Below are 24,343 nucleotides of genomic sequence, written 5' to 3'. Positions count from 1 at the left end.
CACAGCGGCCTTCTATCCATTACTCCAATGCTACTCAATAGCTTTGTGCGGCGCCGCTGATTGCCATCGGGCTCGTTCTATTATCAGATAATTGTTCCTTAGCGCGCACTTGATTGATGAAGATTCTGGCTAAAATACCCCAGGCTGACATCCGTCAGAAGGATTTGGGGCTGAAACCTTGTGGTCAGCCTTGTGCACACCTTTTGGTCACTCCTTCACCGAACACTCGCCGGTTCCTCCGCTATAGTCATATCCTTTATTCCTATCACACCTCCCCTATCTTTTTCCTTACGTTTTCGCGGCCGAACAACTTCCACAGCATCCATTTAACAGCTATGGTTTGACAGACAACAGGCACACTGAGTTGCCAACGTTGTGCGACAAGCTATAATCAATGTCAGTTTTCACCCCCACTCAACATTTATGGGGTATCCACTTCTCCAGACGGCTACCGTTTGTGGAGACACCGAATTTCCATACGTGCACGCAAGCTCTGACTGTGTGCTCCCCCACGCAGAACAAGACACTTTGCTGGTAGCGTACCGCCATCGCGGAACGTACCTCGTGTTGTAGCAATTGTGTATCATGGTCGATCTACAAGGCTGCCAATAATAGTCTCTTTGTTGCTATTGTAGTGGTACAGGCAGGGGTAGACGCCAGAAGGCTGGAAAACGCCAGAGGTCTAGCCCCTTATAGAAGGCGTGCATCGCTGCCGTCTGCAACATCTCACCCTTGCCCCTGGTAAGGCACAACCCAGTGTTAGTTCCCTTTTCCTTCTACTCCGTTTCCATCATTGGTTGGATTCCCGGGGTTTGCGAGCTTTGTCATGTAGGACTTGATTTCACAAGAAACTTATCGCCTACAGCTGACGGGCCACGGCTACAAGAACTCACAGACTCATATGAGCGTTCGAGCTTATGGTACATGATTAACGATCCGTCCGCGACTAATTGGGCCTTACAATGAGGTCCTCGTTCTGGGTTATTACTCTCGCCCGAACGAGAATGAGCATACAACCCGCGTGGGATACTACAAGCTCCGCCGGATGAGCCATCCTCTTGGTGCCTCACCAAAGGACTGGGTTCCAGTGTGTATCCGTGCGCCAATCATACACTGTCCAAGCACCCCAGGTCATGAGTTAGGAATGCTCAACGATCAAGCCACGCCATTACGAAGAGAGGGTGTGAGATGAAGCAACCCGGTGACGATCATTGAGCATTGCCCATGTCGTGTAGCAGCTGCATGTCTGCAGGTTTTCGACACTTGGGATGCCAAAACTGGAAACATTTGCGGTTGCATGGTCGTTGCCATGATATCCTATTCCTCAAGTGGAAAGTGCTCATACGGCCGCCTTTTGATACCATTACGAACTGGCTGTGGCCCCGAAACCCCTCAAACCCTGTGGTGACCCGGGTTGATTTTCTCGTCCACAGATAGCATTCTTACCGGCCCAACCAACGAGAGGCTACGGCATCGTTACTTTCACTTGATGGTTTTACGCTCTCGCCTCTGCTTACTTGACCCTCATTGGTTCATAGGCGTCATGATATCTTGGATCACTCGACTTACTCGCCGTGAAGTCATCCCAACCACCAAAGCTTGCCTTTCAGGCGCACTGTTTGAGCATTGCCTCATTCCATCCTTCTAGAAGGCTGAATGGGGCTTGCATCACTTCTTTAGCAACCCACGTCTATACTACCGATAATGTTTTGCCACCCCACGTTTCCGCATGACTTTTATGTATATCAACCGCTTCATACATTGAGCATCATCCCAAGACCACCTTCACCTGGCACAACGACATTCAGTTCAATCGTATACCGTCTTTCACTCTTGTTGCAACACCGTCTGTCCAGCAAACTTCTTCGAACTTCTACCGACCAACACATCACTATATCACGGATCACGAATCATGAGCCGGGCTCTACGGCGTTCAGTCAAGGCCAATCGGCTAGGACCTGTTGCGGTCGCGGTCAACCATGGTATGCGTTCTTTATCACCCAAAGACATGTTGATGCTGACTGCCCAGCACATACGACACTAAAGCGCCCACATGTACCATCGTGCTTGTATCATTGCTCAATACTTCAACTGAAGGCTACGCCCGACACTCTCGTAGACATGCATCCTATGGATCGCTTTCTTGCGGCGCCTTCATCATATCATCCAGCCATATTCACAGAAGCGTTTACCGCGGGCACTGCTGCTGCAGATGGATGTACGTGCGTCTCAACCTCACCTGGCATATTGGCATCATCGTCATGAAACGCGATCGTGCACTGTAGCACTATTGCAAACCACCAATAGAGAATGGACACTGCAAGAGGTTGTATGGCGGCTACAAAGAAGGCGTTTGATGGGGGAAACTTCGGAAGCAGAACCCACCAAGCGTGAGTTGGTATGTTGCTGTTGATAGAAGTCTTGGACGCATGTACGAATAGCAAGTAGTATTAAATAAAACTCAAACTCCATTTCGCATGTTGGTGGACCAGCGCGCACCATATCCGCAAGTATAAAGTTTGCCAATTTATCATTTCCTAAACGGGTAGGTTCAGTCCCTGTTGATCGCAGCAGATTGCGCGTGGAAAGGTATGGCGTGGAAAGGCAGAACGGAAAGTCAAGCAAAAATCTACTGTCGGGTAACCTACCCCTTCCCTCTCTATCACATGTCGCCCCACTTCTATTACCAGATCCTTGGCTTCGCTATATTTTGCTTTTGCAAAATCTGCTACAATCTACGGTTCTCACATCACCTACCAGAACGGGAAGTTTGATGTCACGTGAGTTCTTCGTACCTTTTAGCGTGTGTGAGAAATAGCTTCTACGGGAATTACAAGGTTCGACGGATCTTCAAACCTGTCTAATGCTGTAACAGCAAAGTTTCGCTGCTCACATGGCACGGCTTTCGACAGATTTTCTGGTATTACTAGAACAGGCAATACGTTCTGTGATCGCGACAAGTTGCTTTCAGTCTGCATTAATCGACGATAACTCTCATACTACCGCATGAGGCGTTTCCTGCATGGGCAAGACAGAGATGCTATTGATCGCGGTATCATCTGAGTGAAGAGCGTAAATGTTTTGGTGAAGAAATGAAGTTGTACTTGGTGGTGGGAGTGGGAGGAAGAGTGAATAGTAAGTTGCTGTGATCGACGAAGCTACAAACCTGCCTGTTTGGGAAGATGCAGAAGCTGTCAAACCTCAAGAATCTGGCGTGAGAACGGTAAATCAAAGATGGCTTGCTGGCCTGGGGAATAGTTCGACATCCACAGCAAAACATAATTCATATACGTTTCTAGGGTATCTCCAGTGCAACCGAAATACGCAAACTAAGTTTGCGTCTCCTTCTTCGCAGCCATCATCTGACGATATGTGTCGATCATCTTTTGGCGCTCCTCGCCCAACGCCTCTCTCTTACTCAAACTACCGGCTGATTTAGGCACGTTTCCAACCTTAGCGCCCGCTCCATTCTTGACCTTGAAGATCTCCCTCGGTACTTTGTCGAACGTTGGCGGCGCATGCACAATATCGTGTAGGCCCTTGCGTTCCGCTCTCTTCTTCTTAAGAGCTTCCCACTCATCTTCGCTGCCATGGTCCACCTCACCCACCAGCAACTTGCGCTTGTTCTTCTTTCCCTTCTTCTTCTTGCCGTTCACCGTTCTTGTGGTTTCTAGATCGGCTGTCTTGTCTTCCCACATGGCGTCCAACTCGTCTTGTTCCTCTTCGGCCAGTTCCTTTGCCTCCTGCTCCTTCTCTCGTATCCTCGCTTCTTCCTCCCTCCATCCCTTCTGTAGACGCTTGAGGTGCCGTTCGTGCTTGGTGACTCTGTGATCGCTCAGGCCTGCGATCTTCTTGCCGTTCTTGTTTACGCCTGACAATGGCAAGGCGGCGTCAACTCGTGCGCGGAACTCTTGCATTGACTCGCCAGGTTGTATCCTCAGTACATCCTTTGACTGCGCCTGCTCCTCGCTCTTGTTGTTCGCATCGTCTTTTTCCAGATTTTCGGCTGCCTCTTGTTTCTTCTGCTTCTTGGTCTTCACAGCGCCATCGTCGAGGCCTGAGCGCTTCTTTACTCCGCTTTTCGAGAATGCCATGAGCCGCTGGAAGGCTTTGGGTGTGTCGTCGGCGCCATAGCCCTCGACTTGATTTACTTTGCGCTTTTTGCCTTTGGGTGCTGTGCTGAAGGTGCGCGCTTTACCGACGGCGAGAGGAGCGGCGTGAACATTGGGCGGAAGGTTGAACCTGTTGGCAATAGGTCAGATTACTGTCCAGAGTTCGTTAGGCTTGCGAAAATACGGAGTGACGTACTGTGAGTCATCCTTCTCTATGGCCCTATGTTTATGAGGCATGGCGAATATGGGTTGTAGTGTTGTATATGGAAGAGGATCCACGCAGAGATGCGTCAGTGTCGATGTCGCAAAAAAGTTACGGAGACGCGGCAGGGATCATCGGGGAAGTGGGGCTCGGATGTCTTGGCACCTTGCGCACGTCTAGCCAGGCTTCACCCCACCATTTTTGCTTGGGGAGCCGCTGTGCAAGATGCCGTAAGACTAGGCATATCCTACTGAGGCGGTGCTCGACATTGCTTAGAATGACCGGATTACCGCCTCATAAGCAAGCCATCAAGTGTGGCGCTCATCCCGAATAGAATACCCGAAATCCCCGCACCATTGTGGAAACTGGAACGCAACAAGCTCCGAGAGGGAGACGCGCAACACCCAGACTATCACTTGTAAGAACACGACGCTATGAGGACTAAATGCATTGTTTCGCAATAATGGCTTTGTTTGGGCCCCATTACGACAGCGTCGGACCGATGCCATTACCACTGCACGTCCCTAGACGTGCAACGTGGGAAGGCTCTATCGATGCCAGTCCACTGTCCTTCATTCAAATACACCACTGATTGCGCAAGCCCAACAACGTGCTCTTTGGAAGCACCTCCTTTTTGATCATATGCTACGACCTTCACCCAGCTACGTCGCTAGCATCTACCGTCGATTGTTGGTCTTTCTTCCATCTGTAGCCAATCATCATCGCAGGTCGTGTTGCGTGCCCGAACTCGCTCACCAGGCCGTGCACCAATTCTCGAACCCACCTGGGGGCCGGAGCTGTCTCGAGGGCTTGCATGTCGATAGCCCGCACTCTATCTTCGCGGTTTGCAGCTCGTTTCGCAGGTGGACTGGCCGGTCGCACTTTGTCTCGCAATAAATAGCGTCCTGCCCCGATTACTCTTGACTGCTCCTAAGTTTTACTCCCTCAATCAAACGACATTTGTAACTTGCAGACGTTCACCCAAGGAATTGGACCCTGCGTTTGCGCGACTTTCTGCACTGAACCGCAGAGGTGCATCGCGCCAGTCTAGCCTCCCTCAAATCCAAGGACGGGACAATAGCCAGTCTGGAGTCTGGATCGCCGGTACGCAACTCGTGGCGTTTGTGAGCGACTGTCGAAGAGGAAGGTGTCTTAAGACAGCGCGGGCGCCCTGGATTCGAGGTGCAAACTCCAGTAAAGACCTTTTAACATCTCAATCTTCAATCGCAACCTCCAACAACAAGTGCGCTGCACGTATCGATATCGCTTGAGTTCGCCCCACCTCTCAGGGTTTAGGAACAAAGTCGTGCGGGATTCTCGCCTGCTATTGGCTCGTGCCTGAGGATGGCCGCCGAAATACCCATTTCCCCCACCACTCAACCTCTTCTACGCATCTCTCTCGACTTGGACGCTTCTTTCGATCCAAAATTATCACGTGTTTCCTTGCGCCAACTAGAGGATGGCGACAGCTCGATCTTCGGTTCCGACGATGAGGAGTTAGGTTCACGGCCCGGGTTCTGGCGACGGCTAAGAATGAGCATTCGGAGGCGCAATGGGAAGTCGCGGGTTGACGAGGACTTTGGACGTGTGAGGCTACCGGATGAAAAGACGCAATCGAAGCAATATCGTTTGAAAAAGAAACATGCGGCTAGAGCCTGTGTTATAATACCGCTGCTGGTGGTCATCTTCTTGTAAGTGCCTGTCAGACATTAGCTTCCGCCGGTTCCGGTGCGAGATATCCTGTCAGCCTCTCATTCGACAGCCACACGGATTCGTGCAGCTGTCATCCTGTCATGTTCTCCAGGAAGAAGCATCGGTATGCTGACTCTTTTAGTGGTATCCTTCACATCGTTAATGTGTTCCTGGGCTATGTGCCTGTCTTTCTGGATGACCATATAGTCTCTACATTTGACTGGAGCCAGCCCGACAAGTCAAATCTATTGGACATCACGCGCGACGTTACTCCGGTCCAGTGCCACTCACACAATGACTACTGGCGCCGGGTTCCGCTATACGACGCCCTCCGCTGGGGTTGCACAGGCGTCGAAGCTGATGTTTGGCTATTCGATGAGGAGCTGTACGTTGGTCACAATACTAACGCCTTGACGCAAGAGGGCACCTTCACATCGATGTATGTTGACCCTCTGGTCAAGATGCTAGACTACAGAAACGAGCTCGGAGACTTTGCGACCACATCCAGCGTCAAGAATGGCGTGTTTGTCACTGAGCCTGCACAGACTCTGGTCCTACTGGTCGACTTCAAGAATAACGGTCAAGAAATCTTCCCCGTAGTCTCGCAACAGCTCACCGCACTACGAGAGAAAGGCTACTTAACCTACTTCGACGGCAACACCACCATCGAAGGCGCTATCACCGTCGTAGCAACCGGCAATGCACCCTTCGATCTCATTACTGCAAACTCTACCTACCGCGACATCTTTTTCGACGCCCCCTAGATAAGCTCGAAGAGGGCACCTCCGTCGGCATACGCGGCGGTCAAGGCACAGTCGGTACGACCCCTACCTCCCACTTCGACAACACCAACTCCTACTACGCCTCTGTCAACTTTGGAAAATCCATCGGCACGCTGTGGTTCGGTCACATCTCCGAAGCTCAAGTCCTAAAGATCCGAGCTCAGATCCGTAGTGCAAAAGAAAGGGGTCTCAAGGCGAGGTACTGGAGTGCGCCCAAGTTCCCGATTGGACTTAGGAACAGGGTGTGGAACCTGCTTGTTGAAGAGGATGTGGGGTATTTAAATGGAGATGATTTGCAAGGTATGACGAGGTTGGATTGGGGGATCAAGAAACACTGGGGGTTGATTGTATGATTGACATGAGCGAAAGGGAACAAAGGGGGATGAGGGTGAAGACGATGATATGATTTATGTGGCATGTATGGCGTTACAAGGGGCTCTCTTCCTGGGAGGCGACATTGAAGCTCTTGATGGAATTTACTGAAGATACCCGATAGATGAGATAACAATACCATCTTTCTTAAAAATCAGACGACCATACCCGTGCAGCATGACCCTCTACAGTGACTACGGGCCATAAGAGCATCAACCTCAACGGACAGTCTACTGGATGGTGAGAACATGATCAAAGAGTCATATATACATATCCAACAGAGTAGCGAAGTCATCGTCATCAACATCAATAGAGAAGCTGCTTTTTTCGCTTCAGCAACGCCAATAGCGCCATACAGTCTATACCCAACAAGAAGTCTCGTCACTCCGTCATTCCTGACATCTAAAACATACTCCAGCCCTTCTTTCTCCGTTCGTCTCTATCATCCCGACCACGTCCCATCATGCGCTTCTCTCTTTGCTCGAGTTGACGAAGACCTTCCATCTCCTTGAGCACATGTTCGAGAAGATCCTTGCGACGCACGACGTCTAGGTGGCGTTTGATCTTGGGATCTTCTTTGGCGAAGCGGTCGATTTCTTCTTGGGATAGGCCGCGGCCTAGACGGGCATCGAGTTCACGTGGGAACTAGGGCACAGTCAGCGATAGTTTTGCAATTGAGCAAGAGGGTAGTGGCTTACAATGTAGTAGAACTTGCTGAGTAGCTCAGCGTCAAGGAAAAGATCAGCAGTTGTGGTGAGCTTATCTGCGACAGCGTCGAGGAAGACTTCTGGGCAGTGATATTTGTTCTTCTTGGTGGCGCATTGCTTGCTCTTGATGGCCATAAGGCGTAGTTTGAGCACATCGATACGGTCGCGGAGGAAGACTGCTTCTCGGCCTATAGTTTTGTTAGTGTGATGGCCTCGAAGGAGCTATTGCTAGAGGCGAGGTAGACATACCCTTAGCAAGAAGTGCAGAGCTAAAACCACCAGCACCACCGACTCCATCGCCTTCCAGAACAACTTGTCCGCTTCGTACGCGGTCGATGAATGACATTACATCCCTGACCCTCTTACGGCCACCGACCTGTTCTTCAAGCTGCTTGACGGCGGCTTCGACAGTCTTTAGCTCATCCTTGAGCACAGCTGTGACATTCTCCCGGCCCTTTGCCCACTCGTTGTCCTCAACTTCGATGCGATACTTGTAGGGCTTGATGCAGATCTCCAGCTCGTCAGAGATGTCATAGGAAAGATCTTTAAGAATTGAGGTTGAAGCGTCAGTGATGGCCTGTCGGGCGAATGGATGAGCGGCGAAGCGAGAGTTTGTGATAAGGCGGTCAATGTGTGCCTGAAGTGCACTTGCGACAACATTGGTGGCCAGACGTCCAACACCAGCCTTCGTAAGCGCGGCGCTGGAGCTATCGAGCTTGATCTGCCATATTTGATCTTCTCCATCGATATCAGCTTTGGCAAGATTCGTGAGAGGATCGGTCTCAGGGAACGGAACGCTGAGATCATCGAAAGGTCTGTTCCAGTAGCGCTGTGCAAGCAGGTTAAGTACTTGCTGGTCAAGCTCATGCTTGAGGAGATCCCGGACTTGCTGACGACCAAATTGCTCTGTAAAGCCACGGAAGGAGTGCTTGAAAGCATCTAACGACTCTGCTAGGTACGACTCTGCGCTGATAGGTCGCTCGTTGTACTGAACTTTGAATTCATATCGTGCGTCTTCGAGCTCCCTTTGAATAGCCTCGCTTGTTGTCTTAAGGCTGCCGGCCATTGTCTGCTCGAGCACATGCATGAGCTTCTTCTTGAGGTTCTGTGTGCCAACGGCGAGCTCTGATCCTTCGGAAAATTCGGGATGTGAGCCAAAGTACGCCTTCTCATTCTTCGTGATCGCGTTCGTGATGTTGCCGTTGCCGCGGCTGAAGAGCTTGGAGCCACCAGCGCCGGCTGGTACCCGGCAAACAACACCGACGTATCCCAGACGCAGAGCATACTTTTGATCGCTGAGCAGGCTAGCACCACGTTCAGCATCTACAAGATCCATCTTTGTAATGACGCCAATAGTCCTCTCGCCACGGGGGTCCATTCTTCGGGACGCTCGCAGCGCGGTGCTGTTGGCCAAATCTACGTCAGCTGCCGAGATGGCGAGAATGACATTGGGTGCCTTGATGTATTTCTCGCAAAGCTGCGAGATCTTCTCCTTTAGTTGTGGGGGCTGGTCTCGACCAACGACTTGGATGTAACCGGGCAGATCGATCAAGGATAGATCAGGAACATTTGGAGAGTAGATTCTCAATTGGATAGGATCGTCGGACACACAGTCGCTTGCCGGCACGGCCAGGTTCAGATCTGTCAGCGTCTTTTGTACCTGGCTGAAATCTGTGACCTTTCCCAAACCAAGAGCAGGGAATTCGCAGTACTCTGCGTGCGCCTCTGGTGTATTGACGAGTGTGAGTTCGATAGGTCGTCGTGTGACCATGTTGTGTCCCTTTGGCAGAAACTCGTGGCCTACAATGGCTTCCAAGACCGAACTCTTTCCAGACGATTGCGATCCGATAACGACGATAGACGGCAACGTGAGCGAATCGGATTGTCCAACAGTCTGTAAAAGCCCGCGAATCTCGATCATCTTCTTGGTGAGCATCATCATCTGCTCATCCCTTGCAATCTTCTCCGCCTGTGGCCTGTCCTCATCATCTTCCTGGGCATAGCCAAACGCTGCTGCTGTTGATGCACCGGCTGCAGCAGTTCCAGCACCACCCTGCTTGGGTTCTTCCGGGCCTCTACCACCGCCATTGTTGCCACCTGCACCGCCAGACTCGTCCTTAGCGAGTAGCTTCTGCAGCCATTCTGGATATTTTACGCCCTCGAATTCATCCCTGGTCGACTTGAAGCCCTTTTCCAGCTGGTCGAAGAAGCCGTTTGCCGTGCTGAGTGCGCCACCAGCAAATTCGGTCGCGCCGTCTTTGGTTCGGTGGAAGAGGTCGAGTGCGAATGTTCCCGCCTCTATTAAACATTAGCCCTTCTCAACCATTCGATCTGCATGAACACATACGGCCAGCTTGGTACTGGATATAGGAAACACCTGCGACAACAGCCCCTCCAGCCGCCGCACCCACGGTCGCGAACTTGCCCACCAGCTTTGGTATTACCCTCGCAAAAGAAATGGATCTTGTGGCGGGGATGTTGTGCAGCGCGTAGCTACCGAGCGGCCATGGTCGTCGCTTTACCAGTCGTAGACCAGCTTCATTACGGAGGAGCCCACCAGCGGGGAGCGAATGTGTCGTATAGAAGCGTGGTGTGAGCAGCGGTGAGCGGCGTGCGATAGTAGAAAGGCGGCCCGCGACGAGCCTGCCGCTCATATTGACGACAAAAAGACCACGCGAGGTCTTTGGTATAGCATAGGATCGGAACAGGGTAGGTGGTTGCGAGGGTTATACGAGCGTTCGATGTGCGGCCATGCACGTCACCCATCGACTTTTGGTACGCGGCATGGCGATGGTCCAAGCACCTCGGCGTGGGGCTGTAAGTAGCTGGACAACACATGCAACACGACAACATTGAGACACGACATCTAATGAATTTTTCCATCGACACATCTACCTAAGCCTGGGTATCACCGCATCGTAGCCTCACTTTAAACACAGAATTGCTCTTTCCCCAAACGTATCCAACAACGACCCTTCTTCCTTGATCATATCCCTCAACCAGTTCCTGGACCCTTCCACTTCCCTGCTTGCGAACTTGACCAAAATAGAACCTCTTACATTCGCTGCACTCCATACCAGGCCATCGTTCTTCTCCCTCTGTTGCCTGTCGTGTCGTCTCTGCTCGTGTGCTTGAAGCTCAGGCTGCACCACGTCGCCCCAATTCCTTCCCCCAATACGCGGCAGTGCCTCGAACTCGTCCAAAAAGAACTTGGCCAGCGACGAGAAGATTGGGCCACGAATGATCAACGTGCCAAAGACGGAGTAATGGTCCATACGTGAGGCGAGTGGCATCCCTGTCTTTCCATGCTTGTCCAGGATGAGGTTGTCTCGTAGAAGCAGTCTCCTCTTCCCCGCATCATCTACAGTCCACACCTCGTTCCGGCTCCCGTATTCGTATATGTCCCAGTTCTCTCCTCGTGCTGAACGACCACTCGTCACCCAGTCGCAAACGCATAGATTGCCCTGTTCTTTCTCCAAGTGATAGATTTGAGACTGAGAGAAAGCTGTGTCGGCAAAGGGTTGCACTGGATCTGGGAGATAGACCAAAGCAGAACTCTGCTTGAGGTATATATTCATGTGTTGTCGAGAGACTAGTTCTTGACTAGGGGTTTTGAAGATCTTAGTCGAACCTTGGGTCAACAGTATCAACCGTGTACTACTGTCTAAATTGACATCCAAGTCTATGCTGTCTCCAGCAACTATTCCTCCACCATAGGTCAACAGGAAGACTGTGTGAACGAGGCAGGGTACTGCCGCTGTTGTATTGTGATCCACTTCTTTGCCATAATTGGGCGGTGCTAACGGATCTGGGGCAACTAGCTTGAGGGGATATTGGTAGGACAGGGTTCGAAGGACGGGTTTGTCTGGAGGAAGTATCTCGAGGATGATGGATCCATGGCCAGGCTTTGATGTTGATGTGCCGAAGGGAGAAATGAAGGACATGGCGGAGTGCTATCGTAGCTTGAAAATGTTCATCTTCTACAATTGCTAGCTTTGAACATGTGTCGTAGTCTACCTGGGATTATTGAGACTATGGTCGAGCAATAGGGAGCACAGACATAGGTGTGCTTGAGTAAACAGCAGTTCTCTTTTGTCGAAGACGCAACGACGGCTATCAGATAAGTGCACTTACCATATCAATTAGCGTGAGCGCGGGCCGTGCTGCCAAGACGCGACGCGGGGCAAGATTCTTTCTCTCTTGGGCGCCTTTTTGCAGCTCCCAACCCCACCAAAGCGCAGCCAAAGTATCGCCCGATTCGAAAAACAACTTACACGCGTTCGAAACTCGCCATCGACAGCTTCTACCGACTACCGCAAGAGCGGACTAAAATTTTTGCTACACCTGATAGCAACTTTCGCGTTCGAAGGCGACCCCACTATCAACTGCAGCCAGTCACATCTCGATCTCACCCTAGCATCTCCCGCAAGTGCGCGTTCGAATCGCTGCCTCGCCCTTTTTTGACATGCCTTAAGCGCGTTTCACTGTATTCGCATCACGCTACCGGAGTTGAAAGGGGACGGGTGGGAGCGTAATGGCGACGGGTTACGACAAGCTGTTGGAATTTCTGCTCTCAGAAATTGCACTCCGCGGCGTACAAGGTATGCATGACTCGTTGCGCGTGTAGTTGTTGCTTCCATTCGCGCACTGGCCTCTATCTGAGCAACTCGACATCGTCAATTCTCACGAGCCACAACACGATTTGGCTTGGAAGTGAGAGTGCTGCAGTCGCGTCACCTTGGTTGTTGCATTGCTTGTCGTGTTGTTCTTCTGTCGTATCACTATATCACTTCCCACTTGCTAACGTCTCTAAAGGTGCTAGCAGTGCAGACTTTCGTCACTTTATTGAAGTCTTCTACAAACAAGTCGTCGACAATGGCGAGCCTAAAACCGGCGGTAATGGCAACAAGGATGTCCCATCAACTGGGCTTGGCCGCGCGTTCTATGAGCGTCTATGGCAGTGGCTCACTGATCATCCCGACATTCGCATAGTCTACCAGCAGGAGGTTCGTCATTTCACGCTTTCCGAATTTGAAGCGGCTGAGCTACACGAGACCGGTACGATCGGAGAGACGCATTCAACAGACCTAGGCCAGCCATCCACCAATAACGTCAAAGGCATAGTGCAGCCTTCCAAAGGTCTTTGCGGGTTGAGAGACTCTCTGCGCCAACGCATCCTCGAAAATGGACACAATTCGAAAGAACTCGTGGCTCGGTCGTCCGAGACTCTAGCTCTTACAACTTTATCAAGGCCAATTCGCAACCTACCAAGCGGTCTGTCTCACATCACGGCAGTCTTCGATGAACCCGACTCCAGTATCACTGCTCCTCGCTTGTATGCCAGCCAAAGCAGAGTATGGCAGGCGTTGACAGGCCACGGTATCGATCTGAAGAAGGTTCCTAGCATGGAATTCGTGTTGCTTTCTCTCATTGCTGCTCGCGGAGCGGCTGGCATCACACAACCTGAACTGATCAACATCAGCGGCCAAGATAAGAGATCTGTCCCAAAAAGGACGGATGAGTTGGCTCGCAAGAACTACATTGCCAAGATATCTGTTCAAGCAAACAAGATGCGCACCAGTCTTTGCATTCACGCGAAGTTTGTTTCCCAGAACACCTTCATCAAGTCTAGTGCCATGGAAGACGTGTATCAAGAGGACGGCACATTCGTGGTTAGGAACTTCGCTCAACTACTGTACAACGTTGTTGGCGAAGGTGGTATCGTCCCTACGCGATCAATCAGGGAGAGGCTAGTGAGTTCTTACCTCAATATAATCTTGTAGCTTCTAACAACGAGTAGGAGGTACCCATGACTAGATGGAACAAGCGTGCTACTCAGGGCGCACTCATCCGACTCGATCAAAGCGGAATGATCAAGCGACGTAGAGTTCTTAAGAAGGCTTCTTCCGACAAGTGGATTACTTGCATTCAGGTGCTGCGCGAACCCCAGGAGGAGGATCTCAAGAACCTTGGCTTTCGACGCGTAGCTGAGCTTCCCAATGGTTCAGTGGACGAGCTTCCAGATGAGGATATCACTGGCGAATCGTTGTTGAAGGATCTCGATGCAGACATGCCAGATGATGCAAACGCCAACGTGGACAATCAGGTCAATGCTAAGTCCGCTGTTGATCAAACCGACAACATTCCCCCTCAGTGGATACCTGACCGCTTCCTCCCCAACACCATCTTCAATGCCGCAGCGCTGGGCGGTGTTCAAGGCTGGGACGCTGAGGCTCTGCGCAATCGGATCGTCGGGCCTTTCTGGAGGCGCCCAATCGAGTCATATTTCACTCGTGTGACGAATGACTGGGAGAAGACACAGCCTTTTCATCTACGACATCTTGCAGTCATCCGAGACGCGGGTACTACCAAGCCAAAAAAGTTCATTCACTACGTCTATCGTACATATGAGAATTTCCAGAAGGCCGTTGATACTGACATGGCTGTTTGGGACGGTGTTGCAGTGCCTCAGGAACCAACGAAGAGTTCAGATAACGAACTTGTCCTAGATGCGTGGGGTTTTCCAACTGTCAGTACAGGAGAGCTGGTCCGGGAGACCGGTTCGGCAACACTATCTGAAGCTGGTTCGGCCATTGTGAAACCGCGCAAAAATGGTCCGCGATGGGATAATGCACTCGCAGAGGAGGCCGGCTACAAGAAACTCGCAACGTCCATTCTGAAAGCCAAAACACCGGGTGCAGTAGGCCGAACTAAGAAGCAGAAAGTTGTCAAGGAGAAGCATGTCCGGATACCTAAGGCCCCCAAAGAGTCTAGGAAGCGTCCCACTATCTTGCTAACACCCCAGGAAAAGATGTCGCTAGGGCTCGATGGCGATGCTCGATTGAGCAAAAGCGTCCAGGCTCAAATCCTTGCTCATCGCCAGAAAACGGGTGATCCGTCCTCTTTACCCGAAGCGATTTTGGATGATCGAGCGAAGCGCCAATTAGCTCAGCCGCTGCTGACACTAGAAGAGCGGTTGGCCAGAGGTTTGGCACCAAAAGGACGCTTGGGTATTGTGGCGGAGAACGAGATTCGAGCAGAGCGCGGATTACCTCAGCTCGTGAAGAAAGAGAAGAAGCGAGTAACGAAGGCGACAAACGAGCCTACTGTTCTGAGCAAGTCCCAGAGGATAGCTTTGGGTTGGACAGACCATGGTCGGTTGCCAGACGCGATCATAGATGGCCTACGAAAAGAGCGCGAAGATGGCATCTCTTTGAAAGATTCCAAAGTCATTGCGAGCTGGGACGCGGAAATGAAGGCCCGGAAGATCGAGAAGGACAGGAAAAAGGGTACCAAATCTACCCCGAAGCAAGCGACCCCAACAGAAGATCACGACGTATCCATGGATAATCCTGAGGCTGAATATGTGCCTGATGTTGCCATTGCGGAACCCGAGGCTGAGACGCTGTCTTCCAACATCGTCGCAGGAAAGCGGAGCGCGAAAGATTCCACCGTCACTCCAAGGACATCAAAGAGGCGACGTACCAAAGAGACTGTGACACACAGGTCAAGCTCAAGGTCCGTGGCATCAATGTCTCCCTCGCCCACTGATGTCACAAGTCCGCCTGGGAACGATATTTCAATGGTCTGTCCTAATGAAAACAGTACCGATGTTACCAGCCAATCAACTTCGGCAGAAGTTACCCAGTCTATCCAGGCAACGCCTCTGCCAGTCGAGGATTCTATCATCCCAAGCGTAGAAGTCAGGCAGTCTTCACGACCTTTGACGAAGATATATGTTCAGCTCGATACCTCAAAACTGGACGCTCATGCTCGAACAGTCTTCGATCAGTACGAGAAACGATGCTCTCCGGGTCTCTTTCTCAACCCCTATATGAAGCAGAAGGTTGCTCGGGGTCGACCACGCAAGGCTCTGATAGCCACCTTCAAGCTACCTCATCTAGCGGACCTTGAATGGTTTACGTCTGAACTAGTTCAGAATCACGCCGCACATGAATCTGATGCTACTGGAACTCCTGAAGCTGGACGAACCGTCGTTGCTCAGCAGGATGAGAAGGTGGTTGTACCACATCAAGGTTCTTCAGCCGAAACACCACTGGAATCACATGGGCAAGCGCAGTCACCGATCAACTCCGAAACTTCTCAATCGCAACAAATGTCTCTAGCTGAAACACGTTTACCATCATTGGCGCAACCTCACTCCTCGAATGTGATGGAGCGACAGGAGGGTGTCTCGAATCACGAAGTGTCATCTCTCACCACCAAGAACTCAACCTCAACAGAGAGCGAAGTATTGCAAGCCGGCAACGAGGTTAACAGAAAAGAGGTGGTCTCGTCCGTACCAGAATCAACGGTTGCTGAAGACACTGCTGCCAAACCGGCTACGGCTACAAGTTCTACGACTGTTGAACAGCAGGGCAACGATCTCCCCGGATTTGCACAAAGGCAGTCACCACAATCAGTTGCATTAACACCACGGATGGTGGGCGGCTGGGCTCCCATCAATGCGACTGAGCGCCCCCACATGGCACCGTATCAGAGCCCTTATGCTGCCAGTGTAGGCGTGGAAGTTCATTCATCATCAAATACTCTGACCACTACTCGAACCGTTGAAGAAACAGTTGTCAGCACCACCGAGCCGCCGCTTCCCACCTCTGAGACCAATAATGGTGTCTCTCTTCCCAAAACTATTCACAGTGCCATCGTAGAGACTCCAGCACCTAGTATACCGGGCACCAAACCTAGGAGAGCACAGGCTGGTGGTATTGCAGGAACTCAACGTACATTGAGGCAGAAGCTCATTCTCGAGATCATCAAGAAATGCCATGGTGTTTTCCCAGGCGGTGGTGAGATGCCCAGACCGTTCCTTACGCTTTGGAAAAAGAAGTATCCAAATCTCCCGGAGCCTTCTCCTAGCACCATTACCGAAACGCTCAGAAATATGTCTGCAGACCCGAAGTTCAAGCTAAAGCATTGGAATTTCGCCTCACAGCACAAGAACATGCCAGGTACTGCAACGAGAAGAATGTATACATGGGCATGGCTGAACGAGAGAAGCCCTGAAGTCCTCAAGCTGGCGCACAACATGGCGCAATACTCTCAACAAAAGGCCTACGTTCACCGTGTGTCGGAGAAGTCGCTGCTGTACTACCCAGAGGAGATCCGTGATCTGATCGGCGAGGTCGTGTCATACCAACCGATTCAGGCTGCTCCCAAGGACGAAAGCATCATTCTGAACCAACTAAATCCCGAGCTCGAAAAGCAGATCACTGAAGCCAAGCTTCGAAAGCGCAGCGTATGGCAGAAACAGAAGAGGCTGGAAGCTAAAGCTCGCAAGGCGCAGAACGCTCAGGTAGAACAAGCGTCTTTTAAACAGGTTGGAGATAGCAGCGGTGCACCACGTACAAAGCGGGCGCGACTTGCTAGCTTAAACGACAAGAGCAAGAAGCTACGTCGGGCTCCTCTATATACTGCCAACATGGGAGCTCTCGATGAAGATTCCGACGATATGGCAGATGATGAACCTGCCGCTGCCACGGCCGCGAAATCTGGACAGCTCTCGCTCATCTGGACACGACCCATCGTCGCACCCGTTCCAGAACGCGAACAACTTTCCGATGAGGAGCCGCCTGAAGATGACGAGAGCGACGACGAAGCAACTGACTGGGTCGCGCAACAGGTCCAAAGCAGCGCTGTCGATGAACCGACTTCGTTGTCTACAGGCCAGCCCATGACCGAGGAGTCCTCCAGCAATGTGACAGCCGTGGAGTCTGACTCTACCGGGGCTAACAATGGTGTTCCTCTGGCTTCTAGTAAGAAGTCTGTGGATGGACCTGCTGCTGTGAACAAGGGCAAGAAGCGCGTACGAATCCTAGCTCCACGCGATCAGTCATCCAGGAAGAGGACTCGTGTTACCACAGCAACATCTATGGAAACACAAGGGGCGGGATCTACCTACCAATCTAGCACGGATGATGATACACGATCTGCTTCAGAGTTGGAAGACGAGTCTGAGGGTAGTGATAATGTTGTACATTCCAACACGAAAAAGGGAAGGATAAGAAACTTCAATGGACGGCAGAGAGGCAAGCCAGGCCCTCCTCCAACTCTACTTGAACGCCTTACTGGCTTGACTGGTGATCAGAACGATCCGATATACCAGCCCCCGCAGCGTGCACCTAGGCCTGGGAGATCACCCCGGTCACGGAACGAGCGGAAGAGGAAACGCATCAACAGGTTCAAGAAGGAACGACAGTATGCTCAGGCTGCGGACTCGCTGGATGATTTCAAGAAGCTTTTCTACACCTTCACAGTTGTCTCTTCTCTATCTGGAGGAGAAGGGCAGATCGATTGGAGCCTTTTCAAGAGGATATACGACAGCGACAGGTTCTTCGATGTGGCAAAGGCCCGGAAGCTTTGGGGCTGGATGCAGACGCACATGTCTGAGCAAGTTTGTGAGCTTACCACGACGTTCCAGTCACTTTATCTTGAAGCGTACGAAACGGGCAAAGTTGCAGCTATTGAGACTCCTGAGACGCACGACTGGGCGGGCCTCGTACGATGGGCTATGCGCAAGTGTGCCTATCCCGACCTTCCTCTCCCAGTCTTGAGGCAAGCCCTGCAACAGTTCACTGTTGATGAGTCAAACTACGAGATTATGGATAGGGTACTATGGTACAAAGCTGCAACGGCAGACCGGACGAGGACAATGCTTCAGCTACAACAGTCCTTCACTGCTCCTCTCCATCGATCGCGCAAGGCAATCTGGTCGCCTGACGACAAGCTTCTCAAGGCACGATCCTGGGTTCGTGCGAACACAGCTACACCACAGGCACTGTATGACGCGAACCTGGCGCACGAGAAGTTCAAAGACATTGGCGAAACTGTACTTGTCAACGTTGTGGGTGATCTTGTAGACAAGCAGCATCTCAGGATGCGCAAGCTCAAGCGCCTTCTGCCCGGCCGTAATTACAATTTCACGCAAGCCTTAGCGAAGAAATACGTGCGCTTGTTGCAGCTTGACGACTTTATGAACGCTGTCGAAGTCAAGAAAAAGATGGATGCTGCGTTTGCAGACCAGGATCCAGGGCAGAGGCTTTACAATATGTCGCGCTGCGAAGAAGATGGTGCTTTTGCGGCAATCATGACCATGGTAAACGAGGGAATGGTCAAGCTATCTCCTCAGCTACCGCCTGTCAACAACGACTTCGACGCCTCGCTCCCAAAGCTGTCCGTCTGGGGCTTTTGCGAGGGTGGTTACAATCACCGAGCCATAGATCGAGGCCGGTTATTCTGGGACATTCACGTCGTACCAACAGCAAACTACAAGTTTGGCAACCCACTGCAACCGCTGTCAATTCCGCCCTCGACTATGGATGACGATGAGCCTGCAGTTTGGCCGGCCCTGCCTGAGCCGCCGCTTCCCGGTAAACTCGATGCTGGCGCGCTACTACCTATCTGGAGCAGTATCGACGGCCAATCAGTTACATGGCCGTGGTGGTATAGGGTATTGAACTTGGTGCTACAGCCTTTGATATTCTTAGCTGGCGCAACTGCTGCTGATATTCACTCCCACTGCCCTGAGCACACCACCGAGCTCTTCGAGATCGAGCTTGTCCTAGACTGGCTTGAGTCCATCAACGCAGTCACTAAGACGGTTGGCGGCGGCTACATTACCCTTCCCGGCTTTTGGGCTGCATTTGGCGACCAATTGCACGATACAGAAGATGACTGGTTTGGCGAGCATGTCAAGCGTAAAGCGAAGAACCACGAAAAACAGCGTTGGCGTGTCGATTACAACTTGAGACACTCAACACTACAAGCGCGCAAAGCGACTGGCGCTGGCACTACTCTCGCTGAGGAAGAAGGCGATGCAAATATTCAGGAAGTTGGCGCCGTGGAGACGAGCACGAGTCGCGAAATTCTCAAGAACCCAAAACAACAATACAGGATCATGAACCAAGCCCTCAACTCTGAGCAATCTCATACGGAAGATAAGCGGTCAGATACTAGACCCGCTTCCGGCTCTGCGGCCCCACAAACCGAACAAGGTCCCGTTCCAGACCCGACGGCAAGCAATTCTCATACTGCTGAGGTCACGGGCACGTCAAGTGAGGACGTGGAGATGGCTGACGCGGACTCGGATGTGGATGCTGAAGGCGAGGTGGATACTGATGCTGAAGGAGAGATTGACGCTGAAGGAGAGATCGATGATGGCATATATTGAGCATGTACTTACTGTACGTCCGGTGGTTGATGCGTGCGAGGCGATGCGGGCGGTGGATGGAGAGGTTGTTGTTTCCCCAAAGTTTGTCGTTTTACATGCATAGCGAGGCGCGTACTGCGGAGTGATATCACGATCTGAGAAAAGGCGCCTATGCCGAAGATCCTGTACAATAGTCAAATACGTATGAGTAATGCGCAAAGTGGTAATATCAAGGGGTTTTCCCTAGGTCGTAATCGACATTTTTGAGAGGATAACCCGCAGCGCGACGTGATTGATGAGTATGCGGCGTTTTCGGTCAGCCTTGCTTTGTCTAGATTGCTCATATGGCGTGCAGCCGCATACACACCAATCTGCGTGCAGACCACACCCGTGATCGAAGAGCTAAAAGCCATCATGGCCCCGGAGAACTCTGAACAGTAGCCAATCTGAGGCTATATAGAGCTGTACTACTCTCTTTCGCTTTCTTCTTTCCCACGACAACATCTCACGAAGATGCTCGTCTCTGTTAAGATACAACCCAATAATTCAATAGAAACGAGCTTCTTCGCATGTATATAAATTCTTTCTGTTATATATCTATATTCATTACCAATTCTTCTATCTACCTTTCTCCTACCTTATGTGAGGTATTGCAACACCCTAACACCAAACTGGGGTCCTCTTTGATACCAACCTATGTATACGATCATCATTGAGGGAAAGCGCACCCTCTGGATCGTGTATTCGCGTCTTGTACCATAGAATTTCTTTTTGTGTACGCGTATCGTTGGTCTCCTCTTCCCTTCAAGTTTGCTGGAGACATACAGGACATGCCTCAGTATACAAAGAGATCTACGAGCGCATTATGTGCTCCGCACTCAGGTCTAGAGTAGCCTGTTGTGTTGCGTTGAGTTGCGGGCGTTTCGTGTTGCTGACTGCCAGTAGATATATGCAGAGACTACAGCGCTATATATGTGGTTCTCGCTGCTCCCATTTTTTTTTGACATAGGAAGCAGTGTACAAACACTAAGAAACGCCTTTTCTAGCAAACATTTAGCATAAAGCGCTATTGGTCGTTCGACAACAGAAGGCAACGACTGTCCAAGAAGCCATAGACGAGTATATGTAACGGTCTAGGCCTTGCCCAAATCCACTCTAGTACGAGTTGGGATAGCTCGTGTACGGTCATCTATATAAGAAGCTCACCCCACCTCAGATAGTCAATGCAGCGCAGTCCTCCCCTCTATCTTGACACCGTCACAGTATACAATGAGGACCGACTTTATTATCTTTGCAGTACCTCTTATACTTAGGTATCGGTTTCATGGGTATCGGCAGGATTTCGAAAGTTGTGAATAGCTCGCCTGGTCTGTGTCAAGAATGAGGACCGAGAGGGGTTCAAGATACAGGAACCGGACCTGAGTGGGTGCGCATCGCTGGGGGATTGAACGCTGCCATCGACGAACTAGTGACAACGCGCTGCATCGGGACCACAAGAGCATTTGAGACGAATCATTCATACCTGGTGCCGCGGTCTCGGAACCAATTGCAGAAGAACAGCGCAAGGCAACTCCTTCACCACAATGTACTAAGAGGGAAGGGAAGAGAAGAAGAAATACCAGATGATCTGGTAAAAGCAAAGATATTGTGGAGACGAAAACACTAAAGATTGTGAGCTAAAGATCACGCTTTCGTGTGAATAGGCTCTTTCCGCATTATGATAGCCTTCGGTTGGGTAACAAGCTGTCACATATGAAGATTCATTACTTAAAGACATAACAACTATCAATACGTACCAATGCTGAGTATTGTTCCGGGCGACACGAGTGTTTGATATGGCTCACGCTAGGTTAACGTCTCTTACGTGACGCGTTTTCTCTGTATCTGACCCCAGCGTCCCAACTCGAATCATGATCATCTACATCATCTACATCATAACAGAGCGCGCGTAACTGCGACTCACGGTGGCCCTGGTTTCCTTCCATGTGTTTAAGTAGGTAACAAGACCACTCATTGTCCAGAACCGACAGTGGCAAACATAATGGTAACCGAGTCACATATGGGGCAAGTCAATCAAGAATCATACATGTCAATTGACCTGCAATCTATTCACATGAACAGTTCAGCACTCGCATCAATCTCTCTTCTTGATGATATCCGCGGCTTTCTCGCCAATAGCATATATAGTTGCCTGTATATGCTGAGACGGGATGAGAGGGATGATCGAAGCATCGACGATGGACAGTTTTTTGATGCCATAGAAGAGAAGCTTTTCCGAGACGCAACCACCCATGTCTTCAGGCAACATAGCGCAGCTGCAGGAGGGGTGCGAAAGAGTTGGCCAGACGCTTCCCAACTCAATGGACTTGTTGATAATCTCATCATCAGTCTTGTACTGGGCTCCCGGCGTGGTCTCGATTGGGGTGTACTTCGCCAGCTCAGGGCCAGCCCAGACCTTACGGATATAACGAATGCATGCAGCAAGTACAGACTTGTCAACTGGGTTACTGAGCGCATTGTAGAAGATTCTTGGCGGTCCTTGAGGGTTGGTTGGATTGATTGTGATGGTTCCACGAGAAACTGGCTTCTCCAGACCAACAAGAATGTAGCCGCCTGATGACGGAATACCGTATTCTACAACAGCTGCCTTTTCGTTCTCAAAAATATCAGTGAGTACTTTGCGCTGTGCCTTGACACCCTTGAGCAGCTTCTTGTTGTTCTTGTAGATCGGTGGCAAGTACTCGTCGTTCTTGAGGCCACGGATTCGGTTTGCGAGACTGCGGTAGTTTTCAGGATCCACTACAGGAAGTGGGATCATGGCTAGACTGTTGCCACGGGCCTGAGTCAGCGGTCCTGTCTTGTTGACACGGTACTCCTCCCATGCAGAAGCGTTGTATGCCGGGTTTGTAGTCAAAGACATCGAGTTCGGGCTGCTGGTGTTGGAGACATTGAATCCAACACCGGTGTACGGATGGTCCTGGAAGTTCGCACCCACGCCATCGTGCTCAAGCTTCACGGAGATGCCAGCTGCCTCAAGCACGGCTCTTGGTCCAATCCCGCTGTTCTGGAGAAGCTTCGGCGTGTTTATCGCGCCCTAAAAGTGAATACAAAGTCAGCGTAAGCTCACTTTGGAAAAGGGAAAATTAGGAACATAGTATTGAACGTACCGCAGCCAAAATAACCTCTTTCTTTGCATAGTATGTTGTCGACGAGCCGGTGGCCTTATCGGTGACCTTTACCCCCTTTGTAGTGAGCTTTTTTTCACCATCGAACACGAGCTCGGTCGCCACAGTCTGCAGTACGACCTTCAGGTTCGTCCGGCTCATCACAGGGTCGTAGTACGAGTTACGGGCGTGCGACCTTTCACCGGTTCTGGGATTCATCGTGTTGGGGTACCATGAGGTGCCATATGCCTCGCCATTGTTACCATCGCGAGCCGGATACGCGCCGCCAGTGCCTTGGAAGGCTTTGAAGTAATCAACAATATCGGAGTATTGCGTGTCGGAGATGCCAAGCTTCAATGGACCCTTTCCGTAGCTACATATTGCCAAAGTTAGAAGCAGCTCAAGCTCATTCAACGTTTCGCTGACTTACCCCTCAGGATCCCAAGTAATTCCAACCTGTTCGACCGTTTCCGCTGGAGGTGGGACGAATTCCGTCCCTTTCTTGAAGTATGGATACATCCCTTCCCATCCCCAGCCTTTGTTGCCCAATGCCTCCCAGGCATCGTAGTCCGCCGCTGATCCGCGATCATACATCATCCCATTCACACAGGAACCGCCACCAAGGATCTGCGCGACACGAGCGTTCCATGTCTTGTTGCCGAGGTGTGGTTCTGGTTGGCATACATAGTCTGACCACAGAAGAGAGGTGTTAAGGGCATATGTGGCGCCATAAGGCATGCGGATGTTTGGGTTATCGTCTGCTCTTCCGGCTTCGATGACAAGTACGGATTCTGTAAGACCATCATGTCAGCTTCGCATACATCTGACTTGGTTGCATTGTCTTACTTTTCTTGTCTTCGGTCAGGCGATTGGCTACAACAAGGCCGGAGACACCACCTCCAATAATAACATAGTCATAAGTGTCTTGGGCGGATGACAGTCCTAGCAAAGCAGCGACGGCTAAATTCCTAGGAGAAAGCATCTTGGCGAACTGCTTCGGAGCGAAGCCACAACAAGAGACGAACGATTGATTTGGACGAAGATGGGATGTGCCTGTAGAGAAAGAAGGGATCTTGTGGGCTCTTAAACACCTTCACAAAGACCTGTATTATCTCTTAGCTTTCCTTCGGTGCCTGAACGTGCATG

At 51.1% G+C, this 24,343-nt stretch overlaps 7 protein-coding genes across 7 annotated transcripts; 3 read left to right on the top strand and 4 right to left on the bottom strand.

The window, feature by feature from the left end:
- Positions 1-1,912: 1,912 nt before the first annotated feature.
- On the top strand, positions 1,913-2,265 carry ALTATR162_LOCUS9726 (uncharacterized protein; the record flags this gene model as incomplete). Its single annotated transcript, XM_043317360.1, has 2 exons — positions 1,913-1,982; positions 2,030-2,265. The coding sequence occupies 2 exons, from the start codon at positions 1,913-1,915 to the stop codon at positions 2,263-2,265; spliced, it is 306 nt and encodes a 101-aa protein (XP_043173295.1).
- Positions 2,266-3,329: 1,064 nt separating this feature from the next.
- ALTATR162_LOCUS9725 (uncharacterized protein) lies at positions 3,330-4,349 on the bottom strand (the record flags this gene model as incomplete). Its single annotated transcript, XM_043317359.1, has 2 exons — positions 3,330-4,242; positions 4,309-4,349. 2 exons carry the CDS (start codon positions 4,347-4,349, stop codon positions 3,330-3,332), a joined length of 954 nt encoding a protein of 317 aa, XP_043173294.1.
- Positions 4,350-6,107: 1,758 nt separating this feature from the next.
- ALTATR162_LOCUS9724 (uncharacterized protein) lies at positions 6,108-6,770 on the top strand (the record flags this gene model as incomplete). Its single annotated transcript, XM_043317358.1, has 1 exon — positions 6,108-6,770. The coding sequence occupies one exon, from the start codon at positions 6,108-6,110 to the stop codon at positions 6,768-6,770; it is 663 nt and encodes a 220-aa protein (XP_043173293.1).
- A 792-nt stretch (positions 6,771-7,562) lies between these two features.
- ALTATR162_LOCUS9723 (uncharacterized protein) lies at positions 7,563-10,521 on the bottom strand (the record flags this gene model as incomplete). The annotated part of the gene is made up of 4 exons (XM_043317357.1): positions 7,563-7,805; positions 7,859-8,055; positions 8,117-10,165; positions 10,215-10,521. 4 exons carry the CDS (start codon positions 10,519-10,521, stop codon positions 7,563-7,565), a joined length of 2,796 nt encoding a protein of 931 aa, XP_043173292.1.
- Positions 10,522-10,791: 270 nt separating this feature from the next.
- Positions 10,792-11,811, bottom strand: ALTATR162_LOCUS9722 (uncharacterized protein; the record flags this gene model as incomplete). The annotated part of the gene is made up of 1 exon (XM_043317356.1): positions 10,792-11,811. One exon carries the CDS (start codon positions 11,809-11,811, stop codon positions 10,792-10,794), a length of 1,020 nt encoding a protein of 339 aa, XP_043173291.1.
- A 590-nt stretch (positions 11,812-12,401) lies between these two features.
- ALTATR162_LOCUS9721 (uncharacterized protein) lies at positions 12,402-20,054 on the top strand (the record flags this gene model as incomplete). Its single annotated transcript, XM_043317355.1, has 3 exons — positions 12,402-12,468; positions 12,683-13,620; positions 13,668-20,054. 3 exons carry the CDS (start codon positions 12,402-12,404, stop codon positions 20,052-20,054), a joined length of 7,392 nt encoding a protein of 2,463 aa, XP_043173290.1.
- A 1,567-nt stretch (positions 20,055-21,621) lies between these two features.
- Positions 21,622-24,179, bottom strand: ALTATR162_LOCUS9720 (uncharacterized protein; the record flags this gene model as incomplete). Its single annotated transcript, XM_043317354.1, has 6 exons — positions 21,622-21,695; positions 22,629-22,872; positions 23,201-23,570; positions 23,628-23,698; positions 23,978-23,988; positions 24,044-24,179. 6 exons carry the CDS (start codon positions 24,177-24,179, stop codon positions 21,622-21,624), a joined length of 906 nt encoding a protein of 301 aa, XP_043173289.1.
- Between the last annotated feature and the right edge of the window lie 164 nt (positions 24,180-24,343).

This window comes from Alternaria atra (genome assembly GCF_907166805.1).
Source record: "Alternaria atra isolate CS162 genome assembly, contig: 30, whole genome shotgun sequence".
In the NCBI taxonomy this organism is placed as follows: domain Eukaryota; kingdom Fungi; phylum Ascomycota; class Dothideomycetes; order Pleosporales; family Pleosporaceae; genus Alternaria; species Alternaria atra.
Note: the sequence above shows the minus strand (reverse complement) of the source record. Positions and strands in the feature narration are given on the sequence as shown.